At 53.0% G+C, this 19,833-nt stretch overlaps 1 protein-coding gene across 1 annotated transcript; it reads left to right on the top strand.

Annotated features, from left to right (window-relative positions):
* The first annotated feature begins 6,793 nt into the window (after positions 1-6,793).
* On the top strand, positions 6,794-19,557 carry Slc27a4 (solute carrier family 27 member 4). Its single transcript, XM_051166854.1, has 13 exons — positions 6,794-7,090; positions 8,266-8,432; positions 9,873-10,267; positions 11,417-11,575; positions 13,394-13,463; positions 13,566-13,657; positions 14,594-14,703; positions 14,955-15,164; positions 15,337-15,463; positions 16,232-16,369; positions 16,569-16,733; positions 16,803-16,949; positions 18,837-19,557. The coding sequence occupies exons 2-13, from the start codon at positions 8,272-8,274 to the stop codon at positions 18,992-18,994; spliced, it is 1,932 nt and encodes a 643-aa protein (XP_051022811.1). The 5' UTR covers positions 6,794-7,090; positions 8,266-8,271; the 3' UTR covers positions 18,995-19,557.
* Positions 19,558-19,833: the final 276 nt, after the last annotated feature.

Raw genomic sequence — 19,833 nt, 5'->3', positions numbered from 1 at the left:
CAAAGCCCTGAGAAGAGTTGGGGGGGGGGCGAGAGTAGAAGGCGTCTCTGCTGTCTGAATAAAGCTCTCATCAGGCCTAGTCTGGTGTTGCTTGTCACTGTCATTGGGTCTGAAGTCAAACAGTCTAGGAATCAAGTCCCCAGCCAACAGGAAACCAGCAAGTCCCTTCTCTTTCTAAGCCAGGCTTTAGACACCAGGAGAGGAACGATGATGAGAGGAGCCAAGAGCTGTTCCTGCCTCCCCTGCTGAAGGCCAAGCAAGTGAGCGGTGAGCCGCTTCAGCAGTAAAGGCACTTCCACCAAGCCTCATGACGTGATTCCAGGCCCCAGGCCCCACATGGTAGAGAGAACAGTCCCCATGAGGTGTCTGCCAGCGTCTGACACACCATGCGCATGTCCGCGTCCTCACATGTGCTCACCCAAAATGAAACTTCAAAACTGGAACAACGACAACTAAACAGGGCTTGTTAGAGGCTTGTAAGTGTGAAAGCATTGCCACAAGCCTGAAGACCTGAGTTCCATCCCCAAGACCCACACAGTGGCTTGTTGGAGCACGACTTTAATCCCACCACTCCGGAGGCAAGGGCAGGTGGATCGCTGTGAGTTCGAGGCCAGCCTGGTCTACAAAGGGAATCTAAGACAGCCAGGGCTACAAGAGAAACCCTGTCTCAAAAAAAAAAAAAAAAAAAAAAACCCACATAGTGGAAGGTGGAAACCAATTTCTACAAGTTCTTATGTCCTCTGACCATCATGTATGTGCCATAGTTTGAGCGCACTCATACATGCAAAACAAAATGATGGGCTGGAGTGATGGCTCAGCACTAAAGGACACCTGTTGCTGTCACAGAAGACAAGGCCTTAATCCCCAGCCCCCATGTGGTGATTCATAACCAACCTTAACTCCAGTTCTGGGCTCTGATGCTGCCTTCTGATCTCTGTGGGTCCCAGGCACACTGTGCATATAAATACATGCCCACAAAAATGTTCACACACATAAATCTTTTTAAGAATTTAAATGGGCACCGGAGAGATGCTTGCCGAGGCTAAGAGAGGACTTCAGATTCCCTGGAGCACTGCCTGCTCTTCCAGAGGTCCTGAGTTCAATTCCCAATAACCACATGGTGGCTCACAACCATCTATAATGAGATCTGGTGCCCCTTCTAGCTTGCAGGTGTACACGCAGGCAGAGCACTATACAAACCAGGCGTGGTAGTGCACGCCTGTAGTCCCAGCACCAGAGAGGCAGAGGCAAGTGGATCGCTGTGAGTTCGAGGCTAGCCTGGTCTATAAAGCGAGTCCAGCACAACCAAGGCTACACAGAGAAACCCTGTCTCGAAAAAACAAAACAAGCAAAAAAACAAACAAACACCAAACCCACTATATACATAATAATAAATCTTTACAGATTTTTTTAATGGTCTGGAGGTGATGGCACACGCCTTTAATCCCAGCTGGAGCAGGTAAATCTCTGTGAGTTCCAGGCCAGCCATGTCTACAGAGTGAGCTCCAGGACAGCTATACCTACATTTCAAATCCCTCTCTTAGAAAAAAAAAATTAAAGGCCAGGCATGGTGGTTCACACCTTTAATCCCAGCAATCGGGAGGCAGAGGCAGGCAGGTCTCTGAGTTCAAGACCAACTTGGTCTACAAAGAAGAGTCCAGGACAGCCAAGGCTACACAAGAGAAACCCTGTCTCAGTAAATAAATAAATAAATAAACAGTGAAGTATTGGGGATTATAACTAAGCGGTACAAGCCGGGCGTGGTGGCGCACGCCTTTAATCCCAGCGCTCGGGAGGCAGAGGCAGGTGGATCGCTATGAGTTCGAGGCCAGCCTGGTCTACAAAGTGAGTCCTAGATGGCCAAGGCTACACAGAGAAACCCTGTCTCGAAAAACCAAAATAAATAAATAAGCGGTACAGCACTCCTCTAGCCTGCATGAGGTCCTGGGTTTGATCTCCCAACACCACAGCTACACACATAACACCGTAAGTGGCACAGCCCTGTTTGTGCTTGGACACCAAGGGTTCCAAGGCAGGCCTCAGCCCACCACTGACCTCCTGGCGGTCTTTGCAGCAGCCTCACCTCCTGAAATTGTGTTTCCCAACTTTAAATGCACATCATAAGGCAGGTTCAATAAGATGGCCCACGGTGGCATTTGGTACATCATGAGCACTTGGGCAATAGACGTTATCATTGGCAGGAAGGTCTATGAGAGCTCTGAAGTCCCCACTGGCAAAGTCAAGCTAAAGTAGGAGGATTGCTACACCCCTCAGTTCCTCCTGCCAAAGGAGCAGAAAGTGTATGAGGTAAACATGGGGCGTGGCTGGTTAGCTAGCACCTCTGAGCCAGGCCCTGGGAGTCCACAGAGCCATTCCTGATAAGTTTACTGCTTCAACACTCGCTCATGTTAGCTCCCTCATGTGGAACAGATGGGGTCCCAGAGCCTGTTGCTGAAGTGACAAGACCAGACAGACACTCAGCCTGGCATACAAAGGCCTCTCAAGGCTTTCTTCAGACCCTCTGGCCTCCCATGCAGCTGTTACAGAGAAAACACCAAAGGAGGAGAAATTCAAAGAACTAGGGCAGCAGAGCCCTGCAGTGAACCCCCCTATCCACCCACCCCCACCAACCCCTGAGGTAAAATAGGGACAGAAGCAGTGTAAGGGACCAGGCCGTGATGGCGTGCACCTGTAATCCCAGCACTCAGGAGGCAGAGGCAGGCGGATCGCTGTGAGTTTGAGGCCAGCCTGGTCTACAAAGCAAGTTAAGGACAGCCAAGACTACACAGAGAAACCCTGTCTGGGGAAAAAAAGGCAGTGTAAGGGAGAAATGGTTGATTTTAGCTCACAGTTTCAGTCCATTGTAGCAGGAAGGTAAGAGCTGTAGGATTTTAGAAAGGCATCTGGGACTCAAGAGTGGTGGCAACACTTTTAATCCAAGCAGAGGCAGGTGGCTCTCTGAGTTCCAGGATAGCCTGGTCTACAGAGTGAGTTCCAGGATAGACAGGGCTACACAGAGATACCTTGTCTTGTTTTGTTTTTTGAGACAGGATTTCTCTGTGTAGCCTTGGCTGTCCTGGACTCGCTTTGTAGAACAGGCTGGCCTCCAACTGACAGAGATCCATCTGCCTCTGCCTCCTAAGTGCTGGGATTAAAGGCATGCGTCACTTCGTCCAACCTACCCATAGTTTTTTTGTTTTTGTTTTTTGGGGTTTTTTTTTTTTTTTTTTTTTGGTTTTTCGAGACAGGGTTTCTCTGTGTAGCCTTGGCCATCCTGGACTCACTTTGTAGACCAGGCTGGGCTTGAACTCACAGCGTTTCGCCTGCCGCTGCCTCCTGAGTGCTGGGATTAAAGGCGTGCGCCACCTCGCCCGCTGTCTACCCAGAGTTTTTATTTGATACAGTCTTGCTATATTATGTGGCCTAGACTGGCCTGGTCCATCCTTCCTTTAAAAAAAAAAATGTATTTCTATTTATACATGCATGTGATGTGTACGCATGCTTGCAGAGGCTAACAGAGGACATCAGATCCCTGGAGCTGGAGGTATAGGCAATTGTGGTGTGCTGGATGTGGGCGCTGGGAACCAGACTTAGGTCCTTAGGAGCAACAAGTGCTCTCTCCTCCTGCATCGGCTCCGAAGCGCCCTGATTTTTTCAGTTGACTTTGAGACAAGGTTTCTCTGGAGCCCTGGCTTGCCTGTGACTCACTATGTGGAACATGCTGGTCTTGAAATCACAGAAACCTGCTTGCCTGTGGGTCTTGAGCGTAGAGACTAAAAGTGTGTGTGTGCCACAGGGGCCATGTGCACCCACGGTAGTGGAGAAAAGGATGTGCTGTAAAGGCCTGCTTGACTTTTTCATTGATTGATTGGGTTGTTTGTTTTGGTGCTGAGCTCAAACTAGGGCCTTGGGCAAGCTAGGCAGGGCTCTTTAAGTAGCCTACATGCCCAGCTCTAGCATGACACCCTATATATTTCACAATGAATCCAAACATAGGCAGCCATAAACCCTCCTAGAGTTACATTTATGTGCTCTCTGTGGTCAGAGAGCCTATAAACTGTAATAATAAATATGCCAGCACTGCCTCATGAATCTGCAGACCAATGCAGTGAGGTGAGCCCTAGAGTCATATTCACATATACATATTGTTTGAGACAAAAGTCTCCCTATGTAGCCTTGGCTGGCCTCGAACTTGCAGAGATCCTCTGCCTCCCAAGCATTGGAAATAAAGATATGTATGTGCTACCATGTCTGCCCAGCCTCCAAACTCACTTTTGAGAGAGGTCATTTGTTTGTTTGTTTGTTTTTGAGACAGTGTTGGCTCTGTTTTTTAACAATTAAACTTTATTATACAACCCAAGTAGCTTACACAAAAGGGAAAAAAGGTTAAAGGTAAACAAAAGTGAACCTTCAGGTATCTGTTCCACGGGATGGGTCCCTAGGTGTCTCTGGCCTGTTCACTGATCCTCTTCCCAATCCACGTGTGCTCAAGCCAGGTCTCAACCTGTTTCTCTTCTCAGTCCTCTCCAAGGCCTCTCTCTCCCATTGAGGGTTGATTAGAAACACAGTAGTCCAGGTGGAGTCCCCAGGCCCCCTTCCTGAATTCCAGGCCCAGGATGGCTCCACCCAGTCTATCTCAAGGTTAATCTCAGGGAGTACCTGTGGTGCTTCCAAGGACAAAGCCTGCCAAGACTGCTTTCACCTGTGACAAAGCTTACAGTCCTTCCCACAGACAGGGTCTCACTATGTAGCCCTGGCTCTTCTAGAACTCACTATGTAGACCAGGCTGTTTTCTAAGTCAGAGATCCACTTGACTCTGCCTCTCAAGTGCTGGGGTTAAAGGTGTGGGCTACCATGCCTGACCCCCTATAGCCCACTTTTAACACATAAGATTTTGAATTTTCTGCTGAGAACATGAATTCCCCTGTTGGTGTGTAATGCCCATGCCTATAAACATGGGCACTACTACCTTCTGTTATAGCCCTGGAGATGTCCCTTTAACTTACTGTCCCGTGCTGGGGAGATGGCTCAGAGGTTAAGAGCACTTGCTGTTCATCCAAACGTCCTGAGTTCAATTCCCAGCAATCACATGGTGGCTCACAACCATCTACAATGAGATCTGGTGCCCTCTTCTGGTGTACAGGTGCACATTTGGGCAGAATACTGTATAAATTATAAATAAATCTTTGAGCCGGGTGTGGTGGTGCACGCCTTTAAACTCAGGAGGCAGAGGCAGGCAGATTTCTGTGAGTTTGAGGCCAGCCTGGTCTACAAAGCGAGTCCAGGACAGCCAATGCTACACAGAGAAACCCTGTCTCGAAACGAATCCCCCCGCCCCCCCAAAAAAAACTTACTGTCTCGGCCCTCTAAAGGACACACTCCTGAACAAATCGGCCCAAATTATCATCAACCCAAAAATTCATCTATAACACCTATAAACAAACCTTAAAGACTTCCCCTCCCCTTTTACAAACTTTATTTGGCTGAGTCATTTAAGGAGCTATTTAAGGACAAGTGGCAGTAATAGATGAGCAGGGTTCTTAGTCACCCCAAAACCTTACAGAGGCTCTGAACCCCATGGGCTATGAGTCTGAACCCTCGCCCACGGTTAGGCAGGTGGTATGACCAAGCCCTGGGTTTACAAGGGAAACAGTGTTCAGGGGTGCTTATCTGCAAAGCCTCTGCAGCAGCCACTCCTGGCTCTTCAGTTCTGAAAACGTTAAACATGATCAGGGGACAGTCATACTACACTGGAGTAAATGGTCACTCTGGGATGATCTAAAAGCTCAATGTGGAGCCAGGCGTGGTGGCGCACGCCTTTAATCCCAGCACTCGGGAGGCAGAGGCAGGCGGATCGCTGTGAGTTCGAGGCCAGCCTGGTCTACAAAGTGAGTCCAGGATGGCCAAGGCTACACAGAGAAACCCTGTCTTGAAAAATAAAAAATAAAAGCTCAATGTGTATTCTGCCAGAGTCCATAAATAGGGTTTGTGGCAGTTTACCTCAGCCAGAATCCAGCCTTTTCTTTCATGAGAGATGGCTCATCGGTTAAGAGCACTGGCTGCTCTTCCAGAGGACCTGGGTTCAATTCCCAGCACCCACATGGCAGCTGACAACTGTCTGTAACTCCAGTTCCAGAGGAGTCGACACCCTCTCACATATATACATGCAGGCAAAACACCAATGCAAATAAAATTAATTATTTTTAGAAATTCTATTCCAAGACAAGTGTGATAGTTCATGCCTGCAATGCCAGCACTCAGGGCTTAAGTAGATTGACTGCAGCAAAAATTCAGGACAAAGTTACTACAGAGTGACAATCCTGTTTCAAAAAACAAACACGACTGACAAATGGCTCAGGGAGGGTGCTTCTCACCATGCCTGAGGGCCAAGCCTAATGACCTGGATTTGATCCCTGAAGCCTGCATGGTATAAGAACGGAACTAACTCCCACAAGTTGTCTTTTGACCACACAACGGCTTTGACATATGCCTCCATACAACACAAATAAGCAAGCAAACAAATTTAAACTACTTGGGCCTCAGCTCTGGCTCCGGATTCTCTAATGGCCATGCTGGTGAATATATACTCTCTGGGTCTCCTGGTCCAGAGAATTGCAGAGAGGGATGACAAGGAGCAGATCTGCACACTGCCTGAACGGAGCAATTTCAGCAGCCAGAACAAGCGAGGCTACCAGGACTACGACTCCCAGCATGCCGTGCGGCCCAACCTACCACTCCCAGAGGGCCGGGCGGCAGCGGAGGCAGTGGCGTGCGCAGGGCTGGCGGGGCTGGGCGGTGTCGGGAGCGCTGGGGCTGAGTTGCGCTGAGCTGCACCGGCTCAGAAGCTCGCACTCTGCGGGGACGGCGCGGGAGGCGGTGCTGCCGGCCGGCACAGCCGGTACAGGTGCGGGAGGCGGGCGGGGGTGGAGCGCGCCGGAGGTACAGACCCTACAAGAGCGCGGAGTGGGCCAAGCGCACCGAGGCTCGGCTGTGTGTGCCCCGGGGCGGCCGATGCCCCCAGCGCTCCGCACTCCGCTGCCGCAACCGGGCCGCATCCTGACGGGGCGCCGCGCGGCGCAGCCGCAGCCGGGTGAGCCAAGGCGGGGGACAGCGGCTAACTGAGCGAGGGGGAAAACGTGCCTGCCCGAGCAGGGAGAGACGGCGGCGCCGGCTCCGGCTGAGGGGCGCGCCCTCGCTCTCCCAGCCCTGCGCTCTGATGTCCTGGCTGTCTAGAGGCAGGTCGGTCCGCGCATCCCTCCTGTCCTGTCTCCTCTCTAAGCGATCTTGGACCAGCTTCCTAGCCTCTTTTCTGTCTGGGTCTAGCAAGTCAAAGGGCTAAGGATCTTAGCGATCAGCAATAGCCCTCCCACCCGTAGCTTAATGCTTTTCGCCAGAAGGCAGTCTTATATAGGGGTTCCCTGTGGTCCATCCACCTCCTAGCTTGGAGATACTCAGACTGGTTCATATGTTTGACCTTCAACTCTTCCCAAAAAAAAAGGAAAACCCCAAGAAAAACAATCCATTAGCTGTCCTCTTCACTAAATCTGTAACGAAGTAGGAATAGAACCTCGGCCTTAATCTCTGCCCTGTACTTCAACACAGCCGTCCTCCTTCTTCTCCCAAGATTCGTTTGAGTGGTTTGCTGAGTGTGTGGGTATAGGTGTGTGCTCCGGGATCGTTTTCCTGTCGGACAGTCATCCTCCACCTTATCCCTGGGCTGTCACCTGTCAGGCCCCTCCTGCCTCTAACCCATTGGTTGGCTCGCCCTCTATGGACCAAGTAGAGGCACAACGCTGCTTAGAGTCTGTAGCCAGAGACCGTGCAGGGCCCAAAGTAGCTGCCCTTTTAGGTGTTGTCATCTCCTGGGGTCCCTAGGAGAGGAGTCAAGCCAGAGGCTTGCAGCCATCTTGGTTAGGGTATCTGAATGTAGGTGAGTAGATTGTCCTACCTGGGCTGGGAAGGTTCTAAGAACAAGTCTTATTAACCCAAAGGGTGGCTGTGGCCTGAAGTAGAAAAAGGGCTAGCCCAAGGTCACTTGGCCAGGTGGCCTGAGATGGAATAGGAGCTAGATCTTTACACCGCAAGTCCCTTGCAGCTTGACATGGCACCAGAGCCTTCCACCGTGTTTTAGCCACCTCTTTTGAGGTGACTAAGCAATCCCCTTAGGTTGACCCTTTGGGGTCGTACTGAAGTGGCTGCTGGTCTCAGGGTGGGAGGCCCTAAAGAAAGAGTTACTTAAGCCCCCTAACCACCTTGCACCCGCAGGTCACAATGCTGCTTGGGGCGTCTCTGGTGGGAGTGCTACTGTTCTCAAAGCTGGTGCTGAAACTGCCCTGGACCCAGGTGGGATTCTCCCTGTTGCTCCTATACCTGGGGTCTGGCGGCTGGCGCTTCATCCGGCTCTTCATCAAAACCATCAAGCGCGATGTCTTGTGAGTACCATATCCAGCCTTTCTTGGGGTCCCAACTGTGCTGGGCTTTCCCAGCCATTACATTCCTGCCAGTTTAGGACCTCAGGCTCACAGAGGGATAGCTTCTTTTCCACATCTCTCCCCTGACAGTCCTACCTCGTCTTTCTTTCATCTCCAAGGTCAAAGTCTCTCAAGGAATCTCTTAAACCGGGAGACTTCTTGACCTGGGGCAGGCTTGTTGAAGAGATGTCCGGGAAGGGTTCTGAAAACACACTGGCTTATGGAAGTAGACCCCAGTGCGAAAGGACACCTTTTCTCAGGTTGCCGCAGCCTGAGAGAGCCCAGGGTGGTGCTGGGTGCTAGCACGAGCCCTGAGTTAGATGGCTGGGGGAAAATCACCGCCAGCTGCTCTATGCCAGGTGCTAGGCTGGCTCTGGAAGCCAGAGAGGAAGAAGGCAGACTCCATCTGCAAAGCTCAGACTAGTCAGGAGGTGAGGAAACACTGAAGTAACTCCTTAAACCACCAGTGCCGTTGCTACAGAGACCCTCGCAGCCCTCCTCACTCCTGTCTTGTAGTACCCAGAACAGGGAGCCTTGCCTAGAATCGTGTTTGCCAGTCTGGGCTGACTATAAAAGGAGGTATCAGGTGGCCCCTACAGGAGCTGTGGGAGCCTTCGACAAGGAACTTGGGCTAGGGATCCAGGAAGTCTCCTGGAGGGAAGCCTTGAAAGGTGCTATGTAGGTGGCAGAGGGAGGGCAGTGCACAGCCCAAGGACCTGGAACTGACAAAGACATAGAAGTTAGCAGCTCAGGGTTGGGCGTGAAAATGATTCCACAAGCACTGGCTGTTTTCCCTGGGCCCAGCATGGAGAAGGACTAGGAGACAAAGTAGTATATATGACAGATACCTGGCTCTGCCTAGAGGCAGAAAGACTCGTCCCTGATTTCCTATGGCAGTGAGGGCCAAGGGAGACTCCAGATTAGAAGTCTAGACTATGGCCTTGGGCTTCTGACAGAACAGCAGACTTAGAAGAGAGTAAGAGTGCCAGGCGTGGTGGTGCACGCCTTTAATCCCAGCACTTGGGAGGCAGAGGCAGGCAGATCGCTGTGAGTTCAAAGCCATCCTGGTCTACAAAGTGAGTCCAGGACAGCCAAGGCGACACAGAGCTACCCTGTCTCGAAAAAACAAAAACAAACAAAAAAAGAGTGGAACCCTTGATGTAGTAGCACATGCCTTTAATCCCAGCTCCTAGCACTCTGGGGAGGCAGAGGCAGAGGCAGGTGGATCTCTGTGAGTTCAAGGCCAGCCAGGGCTATACCGAAAAATCCTGTCTCAAAAAAAACAAAAAGAAAAACAAAAGCTGGTTCCTGCGACTTGGGCTGTTTGGACAGCAGCTAGCTGAGATGGCAAGAGCACAGCCTGCCTAGTTTAGCACTCATGGCTTCTTTGCTCCCACACAGCGGTGGCATGGTGCTCCTGAAGGTGAAAGCAAAGGTCCGACGGTACCTTCGGGAGCGGAAGACAGTGCCCTTGCTGTTTGCCTCAACGGTACGGCGCCACCCGGACAAGACAGCCCTGATTTTCGAGGGCACCAACACTCACTGGACCTTCCGCCAGCTGGATGACTACTCCAGTAGGGTGGCCAACTTCCTGCAGGCCCGGGGCCTGGCCTCGGGCAATGTAGTTGCCCTGTTTATGGAGAACCGTAATGAGTTTGTGGGGCTTTGGCTGGGCATGGCCAAGCTAGGTGTGGAGGCGGCTCTCATCAACACCAACCTTAGACGCGATGCCCTGCGCCACTGTCTGGACACCTCAAAGGCACGAGCCTTTATCTTTGGCAGCGAGATGGCTTCAGGTGAGCTCTAAATGGGGGACCCATGGGGCTTTGCACAGATGACAACTCCATTCTAGCCCTGTGGGAGGTGGTGTGAGTCGCTGGGCAGCAGAGTGTCTGGACCCTGCCAGGGTTGCAGGCAAGCCTTTATGAATAACAGATCCCCTAAGCCTCAGTTTCCCCGCCTGCAGTACAAGGCCAACAGGAATCCAGTTTCTCCTCTCAGACCTGGGTTTTATTTATTGCTGAGTCAGGGACGGAAAGTGCTGAGCGTGGCGCTTTGTGCAGCTCTGATCTTAACTGAGACTGAGGAGAGGGTGAAGACTGGTGTCTTGGATTTTGGATGATGTGACAGGCTCGGAGGGAAATGCGGCATTCACCCAGAGTCTACAAACGCAGCTGGGCTAAGGACTTGATGTTGGGCTGGTCCACAGTCTGTCTCCCTGTTTTCTTCTCATACTGCTGAGGTCATGGGGTGCTAGGAAAGGTGTTAGGATATCCCAAGTGGAGAAGGAAGAACACAGCAGTGAGAGAAGTTTGGGTGAGACACAGGGAAGCCCAAGAGACTGAGGACCTCGCTCTTTCCTAGCGTGGGCCAGGCCCCGGGTCCCATTCCTAGCACTGAAGCAAGAACTTAATGCTAGCAAAAGCAGAACCAACAGGCCAGGATTGTCTCATGCCCAGGGTAAACAGAGTCTGTGTGGCTCCAGGAGGCCTGAGAAAAAGTGTCCTGGGAGTAGGGGCCTCTGCTCAGCTCTTGTCCTCTAACTGGTCCCTGACAGAAGGCCTGGTGTGAGATGGTGCCATCTCTTCCATCCTCACCATCACTTTCCCCACCTGTAAATGGACTGATGGTCACTGGCATCGATGGTCGCTGGCATGATGTCGTACTAGTGACCCCAGCACTCAGAGGCTGAAGCAGGAGGTTGGATGGCATAGCAGTATATAGCCAAATACATAGGGTTGGAGGGCAGGGAGGCGGGGACTGATGTGAGAGCCTCACCCTATGGGTAAAGCATTGTGTGGTTACTCACAGTTCATGGGGAGTGCATGCGTTGCACCCACTTCCTCACACCTGCCAGTGTTCCTGACAGTCAGCCCTGTATGACAAAGGTCCTGGGCACACGGGCTTCCTAGCCTGCTTGCTGACCTGCAGTGTCTCCCCTCCAGCTGTCTGTGAGATTCATGCCAGCCTGGACCCCTCGCTCAGCCTCTTCTGCTCTGGTCCCTGGGAGCCTAGCACAGTGCCCGCCAACACAGAGCATCTGGACCCTCTACTAGAAGATGCTCCGAAGCAGCTGCCCAGCCACCCTGACAAGGGCTTTACAGGTGGGCCTTCCGCTATTCGGGTAGGGTCTGAAATGTCCTAAAACACAACACTGGCCTCATGGCCAGGATAGTGGCACCTCCCGTTTTTCCATCCGGGGAAATATGATGTGGTTTCAGGTAAGGTGAAATGGTTGGATTTGTGGAGTCACCCACAGTAGTGCCTCGTGTGTAGGACTGGGTGCACCCTGCAGCCTGCTTTGAGTCTCAGCCAGGAGCTGAGGTGGAGAGGAGGAGGGTGAGAACCTCAGCTTACCCTTCCAGCTTGTTGAGTGTGGGCTCTGCCAGGTCCTGACCTTTGCCCCCTCCTCCAGGAAGCCTCCCTGGCTCTTCCTCTATCCTGGTGCCTGCCAGCCCTCCAGCTGCTGTTCTTGTTACTCTTCCCTGAGCTCTCACGGCCTGCTTTACCACGTGGAGGCTCAAAGCTCGGGCTGCTGGTGCCACCTGAACTCTGTTCTGGCTCTGCTCCCTCCCTGTGTGACCTGCCCTCTGAGCTTCATTCCCCTGCAGTAAAAAGGAAAGCAGCAATCTACTTTATGGGTTTACTTTGAAAGTCAGCCCTGAGGCAGGGTATTGGCTGGAAGGGCTTGTGACATGTCATTGCTCCTGCTGAGCCTCTCCTATCGTTTATTTATTTATTTATTTTAGGTTAAAAAAATTTTTTTAAAAGATTTATTTACAGTGTTCTGCCTGCATGTACACCTGCAGGCCAGAAGAGGGCATCAGATCACATTATAGATGGTTGTGAGCCACCGATGTGGTTGCTGGGAATTGAACTCAGGACCCTTGGAAGAGCAGACGGTGCTCTTAACCCCTGAGCCATCTCTCCAGCCCCCTATCCCTTATTTCTTAACTGCTTTCTTAAGCTACTTTCAGCAGGGACTGTGGCTGGTCCAACCTTGTGCCCTCAGACTGCCCAGGGCTGGCACACAGCAGGTGCTACACCACTTGAGGTGGTTGCTGTCATTATCATCCAGTGGAGTTCTTAACTTCCAGAGAAACAAATACACACACACACACACACACACACACACACACACACACACACACACCCCGATAGAGCTGAGCCTCCTGACAGTGCATCTTTGGGTGGGGCAAATAGACATCCCTGGTGCAGAGTGGCCATAAAACCTGCTCCTTTTTATCCTTTTTTCCTGGTTTTTGAAACTGAGTCTCTCTACGTAGTCCTGGCTGTCCTGAAACTCACTCTGTAGACCAGGCTGGCTTGAACTCACAGAAGTTTGCTCCTCTGCTGGGAGTCTCCCAGATGCTGGGATGAAAGGCCACGTTGCCCAGCGGGGCGCCCCCGCCCCCTTTCTTTGAGACGGTATCTGTCTGTGTAGTTCTCACTGCCCTTTAGCTCACTATGTCTTAAACTCAGAGATCCTCCTGCCTCTGCCTCCCGAGCGCTAGATTAAAGTTGTATACCACCACCCGCCCCCAGCTGACACTGCCTTCGCAGCCAAGCCTTGAAGCAGGCATCCCCTCCTTGCAGAAGCCGTCTTGGTACCACCTTTGCCCCTGTAAGCCGAGTCAGCTGGTGTTGCCTGGTCTCTCCACCCTGTGCTCCTATGCTTAGGCTTGGTGTTGGTGTGTCTTCTTCATCCGCATGTCCCACTCAGCAGGGACCAGCTCTGTCGTCATCTGCTCCTTCACTCAGCCTGGCTCAGGGGGAGGCCTGGGAGGGTGGGTGCTGTTGAGGTCATCAGGAGGTCTCCCTGGAAAAGGGTGCCAATAGGCTGATGGGCATGCCCCTTCCACCCCCTGCATGGTCTTGCGCTGGCCGCTCGGTGACCTGCACTGCGTGTCTGTCTCCTTCAGATAAGCTCTTCTATATCTACACATCGGGCACCACGGGGCTCCCCAAGGCTGCCATTGTGGTGCACAGCAGGTAAGGGACAAGTGCCGAGGATGGAGGCCAGGAGGGAGGGTTGGGGAGCATCCTCCTGCCGGCCCAGGGTCCCTCTGACCTCTTTGCCCTGTACCCTTGAAGGTACTTCCGTATGGCCGCCCTGGTGTACTACGGATTCCGCATGCGGCCTGACGACGTTGTCTATGACTGCCTCCCCCTCTACCACTCAGCAGGTAAGCCTGCGCCTGCCCCCCAGCTGCCAGTGCCCTGTGTCTTTAGGAGCCCCATTTTTCTACACTAGAGCTCAAATCTGGGTTCAGATTCAGGCAGGGCCATTGCCACCACCTCTTGTCCGCCGGTGGTTACATGAGATGCCTACTATGTGTTGAGGTTGGTTTCTGTAGACATGTTCAGGATCGCTGCTTGGTTACAGGGACACGAGGGGGACACTTGAGCGTCATTCTGACCTCCAAGGTCAGAATTGAAGAAGGTCTGTGTGTTTGAAGGGGACAGGGGGACATCGGGAGCCTACCTGATGCTCAGGAAGACACTTTACCTTCACTTTAGAAAGGGCAGGCAGCACAAGCGTCTTACACAGGAATACTAGCGGTGGGTGCTGAGGAGACACCCCCCGCCAGAGGAGACAGAGACTAGGTAGGAGAGCAGTCATGTTTGATTGAATGGTAGGTGTGCAGACCTGGGACAGTCTAAGAAGTGTGGGCTAAACCGGACGTGGTGGCACACATCTCTAATCCCAGAGGTAGGTGAATCACTATGAGTTTGAGGCCAGCTTGGTCTACAAAGCTAGTCCAGGACAGCCAGGGCTACACAGAGAAACCCTGTTTCAAAAAACCAAAAAAATAAATAAAAAGTGTGGGCTAGATCCCACAGACACTGCAGAGACACGGGAGGGAGGGAAGAGGGGTGGCCAGTTAGTGGAGCAGAGCAGAGCAGAAGGAGACCAGGGGGAGGGCCTGAGAAGAAGCAGCCTGTCGGTTGTGGTGCTGAATCCCTGCAAGCCAGCGCTGGAGCAGCAGAGGCAGGATAATCAGGAGTTTGAGGCCAGCCTGGAGCATATGAGACCCATCTCAAAAAGGCCAGCCTGAATGAGAGGAGGGCTCTGGGCTCGGGTCTCCATCGCCTTAGCCTCCAGGCCCCTCTGACTTCAGGAAATATCGTGGGGATCGGCCAGTGCCTACTCCATGGCATGACTGTGGTGATCCGGAAGAAGTTCTCAGCCTCCCGGTTCTGGGATGACTGTATCAAGTACAACTGCACAGTGAGTGAGAAGGGACAGGCACGAGCAACCTCGTCCCTTTGTCTCCTTCCTGCCACCCACACACTGGAGCATCTAACAGCTGACACTGCTCAGAACGGCTCCTTGGGCAACATTTCCTGGTTCAGATGGGAAATCTGAGGCCCAGAGAGGGAAGGGACTGTTCCGCCCCTGGTGGGGAGGGCTGGAAGGGTGGGGAGGTGATGAAGGGGGCCACCTCCCTGGAGCATGGACTCACACCATGCCCATCCCAGATTGTACAGTACATTGGCGAGCTTTGCCGCTACCTCCTGAACCAGCCACCCCGTGAGACTGAGTCTCGGCACAAGGTGCGGATGGCACTGGGCAATGGCCTTCGTCAATCCATCTGGACCGACTTCTCCAGCCGTTTCCACATCCCCCAGGTGGCCGAGTTCTATGGGGCCACTGAGTGCAACTGTAGCCTGGGCAACTTTGACAGCCAGGTAAGGTCCAGATTGGGGCGCATAAGGCTGCTGTGGGGATGGGCCACAATACGCCCTAGGCTTGCAGGGGGGTAAGCAGAATGCCAGCATGAGAGTGGGTACCAACCAGGGTCCCTCCAGCCCCATTGTCTACTGGGGACACCTTGGAGCCCAAGTCTCTCGGCCTTTGCAGGTGGGGGCCTGTGGCTTCAACAGCCGCATACTGTCCTTTGTGTACCCCATCCGCTTGGTACGAGTCAATGAGGATACCATGGAACTGATCCGGGGACCCGATGGCGTCTGCATTCCTTGTCAACCAGGTCTGCCCCCAAGGGAATTGAGCATTTGAGGGGAGAGGTCTTGGTCTTGGAGGGTAGTCAGCCAGTGTGGATGAACAGAAAAACCTGTTCTGAGCAGTGGGCTCTGTTTTACTCATTTCCCATGTCCACTGCCGTCACTTTACCATGCCATTTGCATGCCTTCCTAAGAAGGCCACCACCACCACCACTCCCAGGCTGCCCTGGTCACCTGCGACTGACTGTGGCTTAGGCATTTAGCCCACACTGTACTACAGCCGGCCTCATACACAAGCTCCTCAACTTCACACAGGGCTGATGGCAGTGCCTGACCTGGGTTGACCTGAGGCTTATGTGTGGTAAAGAGTGTGCAGCTCTCTGAGGAGAGCCAGGGTGGGCCCAGGCTCAGCGGTGCCAGCTTCTCCAGGTGCCTAGTAGAGCCTGTGTGTGTTGAGAGTTTGTTCTTCCCTGGATTGCTTCACTGGACCCTCCCCACTGACAGATGGCCCCTGCTCTCAGCCACCTCCCATCCGGGACACAAAGGGGCATTTGTGGTCCTGGCTGTTTAAGGTTTTTTGTTTTGTTTTGTTTTTTGTGGTAGTGCTGAAGGTTGAATCCAGGTCTTTGTGCATGCTAAGGACACATGCTTCTACTGACTGATCTACAAGCACAGCCAATAAATAGGACATTTCTGTGACAGGCAGCATGCACTAAGTCTGCTCAAGATGCAGGGTGCCTTTGTGGGACAAGACAGGCAGAGGAGGCCACATCTGCCTGCTTTCTCATCCCTAGGCCAGCCAGGCCAGCTGGTGGGTCGCATCATCCAGCAGGACCCCCTGCGCCGTTTTGATGGTTACCTCAACCAGGGTGCCAACAACAAGAAGATTGCCAATGACGTCTTCAAGAAGGGGGACCAAGCCTACCTCACTGGTGAGCCCCCTGCTCTTTGCCGCCCCTTCCAGAGGAGACAGGAGAAATGAGAGCTTCCAGCTGCTTCAGAGAACACATCCCTGGACGCCCGAGCCCAGACCTATGATAGCACACACCATCGGGCTTCAGTGATGGGTGCCTGGCTCAACCTGGGTCAGTAGCTACGCTGGCCCCGTCATGACTCACTGCCTCCTCCTAGGTGACGTGCTGGTGATGGATGACCTGGGCTACCTGTACTTCCGGGACCGCACAGGGGACACATTCCGGTGGAAAGGGGAGAACGTGTCTACCACAGAAGTGGAGGGCACACTCAGCCGCCTGCTTGATATGGCAGATGTGGCAGTGTATGGTGTTGAGGTGCCAGGTACGTGTGGGGAGGATGGTGGGCGTGTCAGGACGCTGCCAACCACTGACCGTGCCCTCCTTCTCCCAGGAACTGAGGGCCGAGCAGGAATGGCTGCTGTGGCAAGTCACGCCAGCAACTGTGACCTGGAGAGCTTTGCACAGACCTTGAGAAAGGAGCTGCCTCTGTACGCCCGTCCCATCTTCCTGCGCTTCCTGCCTGAGCTGCACAAAACAGGTCTGTCTCTGGTTCCAACCCCTGGCTTCCAGGGCTGGCTGCTCTCTGACCTTGACACACAGCCTTGCCCCAGGACTGAGATGCTGCCCTCCTGTGTGGAAATGTGCAAACCCAACCTTCAGAGAAGGTTCAGTGTACCTTAGAATGAGCACCAATCCATGGCTGCCATACTATGGTTCAGAGACACCAGTCTGGTTAGGGTTTAGGTTCTTGGAATCTTGTAGACCCAGAGGAGAAACATTCCAAAGGAATTCTAGAGATACGGAACGGGTTGGATGTCATAACACACCCTGCAGTCCTGATGCGCCAGCCCTGCTTTACAATACACACGACCCTGTCTCAACAACAGAGCAGCAAAAAACAAAGTGGACTTGAGATCAAGGCACAAGAGACTGGGGACAGGGTTCAGTGATAGAGCTTGTATGAATTACTGAGTACATGGTCCTTAAGTTCGGTTGCCAGCACCACAGCAAAGCAGTAATAAGTGAATTAATAGCAGAGCATACAGTGGTATACCGATGAACTGAACGGGGGGAGAAGAGACCTCCAACTCTGTATGCACCAGAGTAGTGAACCATGGGTAAGAGAGGAGAGCCATGAGGGACCCGGAGCTTATAGGATCTTACAGGATGGAAGTCGGATAGCCTGGAAACAGTAGGGAGCTTTCAGAGTGGCTGAGCAGGGTGTAACTGGTAAGGTTCCACAGAGATGTCCAGCTGCTGGGAGTAGAACGGCAGAGCACTATAGGTGTCTCAGGAGTTGGTGTTGTCTGAGAGTGAGCTGTAGGTCTATGGTTGCATGGTAGGACAGTGACATCCTTCTATTGGTCTACTGGTGGCTCTCAGGAGTTCCCTGTGTGGAGACTCCAATATAGACCCACCCATGTTCTCCTTACTGCCTGAGACTAAACTGCCTGAGGGTTGAACACGTGACTTCGGTGCCTTGATGCAGAATGAGCTACATGCAGAGGTCTCTGTAAAGGTCACAGTTCTGGGGTTAGTGATTTGGGGTTTGAACGCAACTGTAAGGTGGTTAGTTGAGCTGAGAGGCCATAGCTGCTCTCTTCTACAGCCCTGTCCAGCAGTACTTCCTGTGCTGGTAGGAATGTTTGGCGTCTGTCCTGTCCACCGTGGTGGCACTCTGGAGGGACTGAGCATTTGAGGTAGAGTTAGGAACTTACATAACAGCAGTGCTGGTCCAGGAGCCTCACCCAAGGTGGTTTTTCTCTTTCACATAGCTTCTTGGTCTTTCCAAGGCTGGTCTGGGCTCAAGGCACCCACCAAGAGCATGAGGTGGAAGTGGAAATGCCCTTGGAGGCCTAGATTCACTCATAAATCCCCCAGCTGTGCTTCAGAGCAAGCCAGAAGGCCAGTCTGGATTGGGGAGTTTGAGGGAGAGCGCAGTTTCTGTCAGGAATAATAGCTAACATTTCCGAGGCTAGCAGATACAGGGATGGGGGTTCTGTCATACCTAGGTTCAAATCCTAGCTCCACCATTTACTAGCTGTGTGACTTGGGCCCATAAATCAGTAACAAATGCATGTTGGTGCACACGTTTACTCACAGCACTGGGGAGGAAGAGGCAGGTAGGGTTTCTGAGTTCAAGGCCAGCCTGGTCTTCAAAGTGAGTCCAGGACAGCCAGGATTCTGTTATACAGAGAAACCCTATGTGGAAAAACCAAAAGAAAAAAGAAGGCACACATCCTAGAATATGGCTGAGCACCTGCTTCCAGATGTTGCAGCCTCTGCATCCAAGCTCTGCTCAGCTCTGCTGTCATTCAGCAGTGTCCGTGTGTCCACCTTCCCCTGCCACCCCTTGCCAAAACTGTCTGGAGATGGAGGGAGCAGTGCTTGTAGGCCACACCTTTCTTTCTTCTCTGCTTTCTAGGGACCTTCAAGTTCCAGAAGACAGAGCTGCGGAAGGAAGGCTTTGACCCCGCTCTTGTGAAAGACCCGCTGTTCTATCTGGATGCCCGGAAGGGCTGCTATGTTGCCCTGGACCAAGAAGCCTATACCCGCATCCAGGCAGGCGAGGAGAAGCTGTGAAACCCCTGCATCCCTCTGAGGGCCAGAGGACACTGGATTCAGAGCCCAGCTTCCACCCCAGACGGGTCCTGGGCAATGCCAGACCAAAGCTAGCAGGGCCCGCACCTCCGCCCCTAGGTGCTGATCCCCTCCCTCCCAAACTGCCAAGTGACTCACTGCCGCCTCCCCAATGCTCCTGAGGCTTTCTGTGAAAGTCTCACGTCCAGGCTCTGTGTTCTGGTCCAGGCGAGGCCTCTGGGCCCCAGGCTTACTGACAGGCCCTTTAGGATGATGATGTCTTCAGTCCAGTGGGGCAGGGAGTGGCAGAGTAGCCAGGCTCCCTCTGAAAGGAAGGGAGTTTACAAATGAGGCCAAGGCAAGAGCCTCCAGACTCAGGAAGGAAGCCAAGTGGCCAGCCATCCAGTGTCCACAGAGGGTCCTGGTTCGGAGCTGCCAAAGAGTCACCTATCCCTGCCTGCGCCTCTGGGGAAGGAGGGCAGCATGTGGCCGCTGGGCCCCTGTACCAAGGAGTCAGGATCACACTCCTGTTCCTCAGATTCCCTGTGTTCTTGTCTCGGGGAGGGCGGGGGGGAGGGGGTAGGGGGGTGTCTGTCTCAGATGCAGCCTTCCCGCCTGTCTGTGAGTCTGTGTTGCCTTCTCCATCTGTCCTAGCCTGACTGGGCGGAGCAGGCCTGAGGGGAAGGCTCAGGGCCAATAAACTCTGCCTTGACTCCTCTTACTTTGGCTCCTTGCCTACCTCCTTCCCCTGTACTTAGCCTGTGGGATAAGGCCAGTAGCTGCCACACCCCTCCTCCTTCCCAAAGATCTGCCCCCCCATACCTCCTTAGGAGCAGTCCCCC

This window comes from Acomys russatus, chromosome 24 (assembly GCF_903995435.1).
Source record: "Acomys russatus chromosome 24, mAcoRus1.1, whole genome shotgun sequence".
Classification (NCBI taxonomy): Eukaryota; Metazoa; Chordata; class Mammalia; order Rodentia; family Muridae; genus Acomys; species Acomys russatus.
Note: the sequence above shows the minus strand (reverse complement) of the source record. Positions and strands in the feature narration are given on the sequence as shown.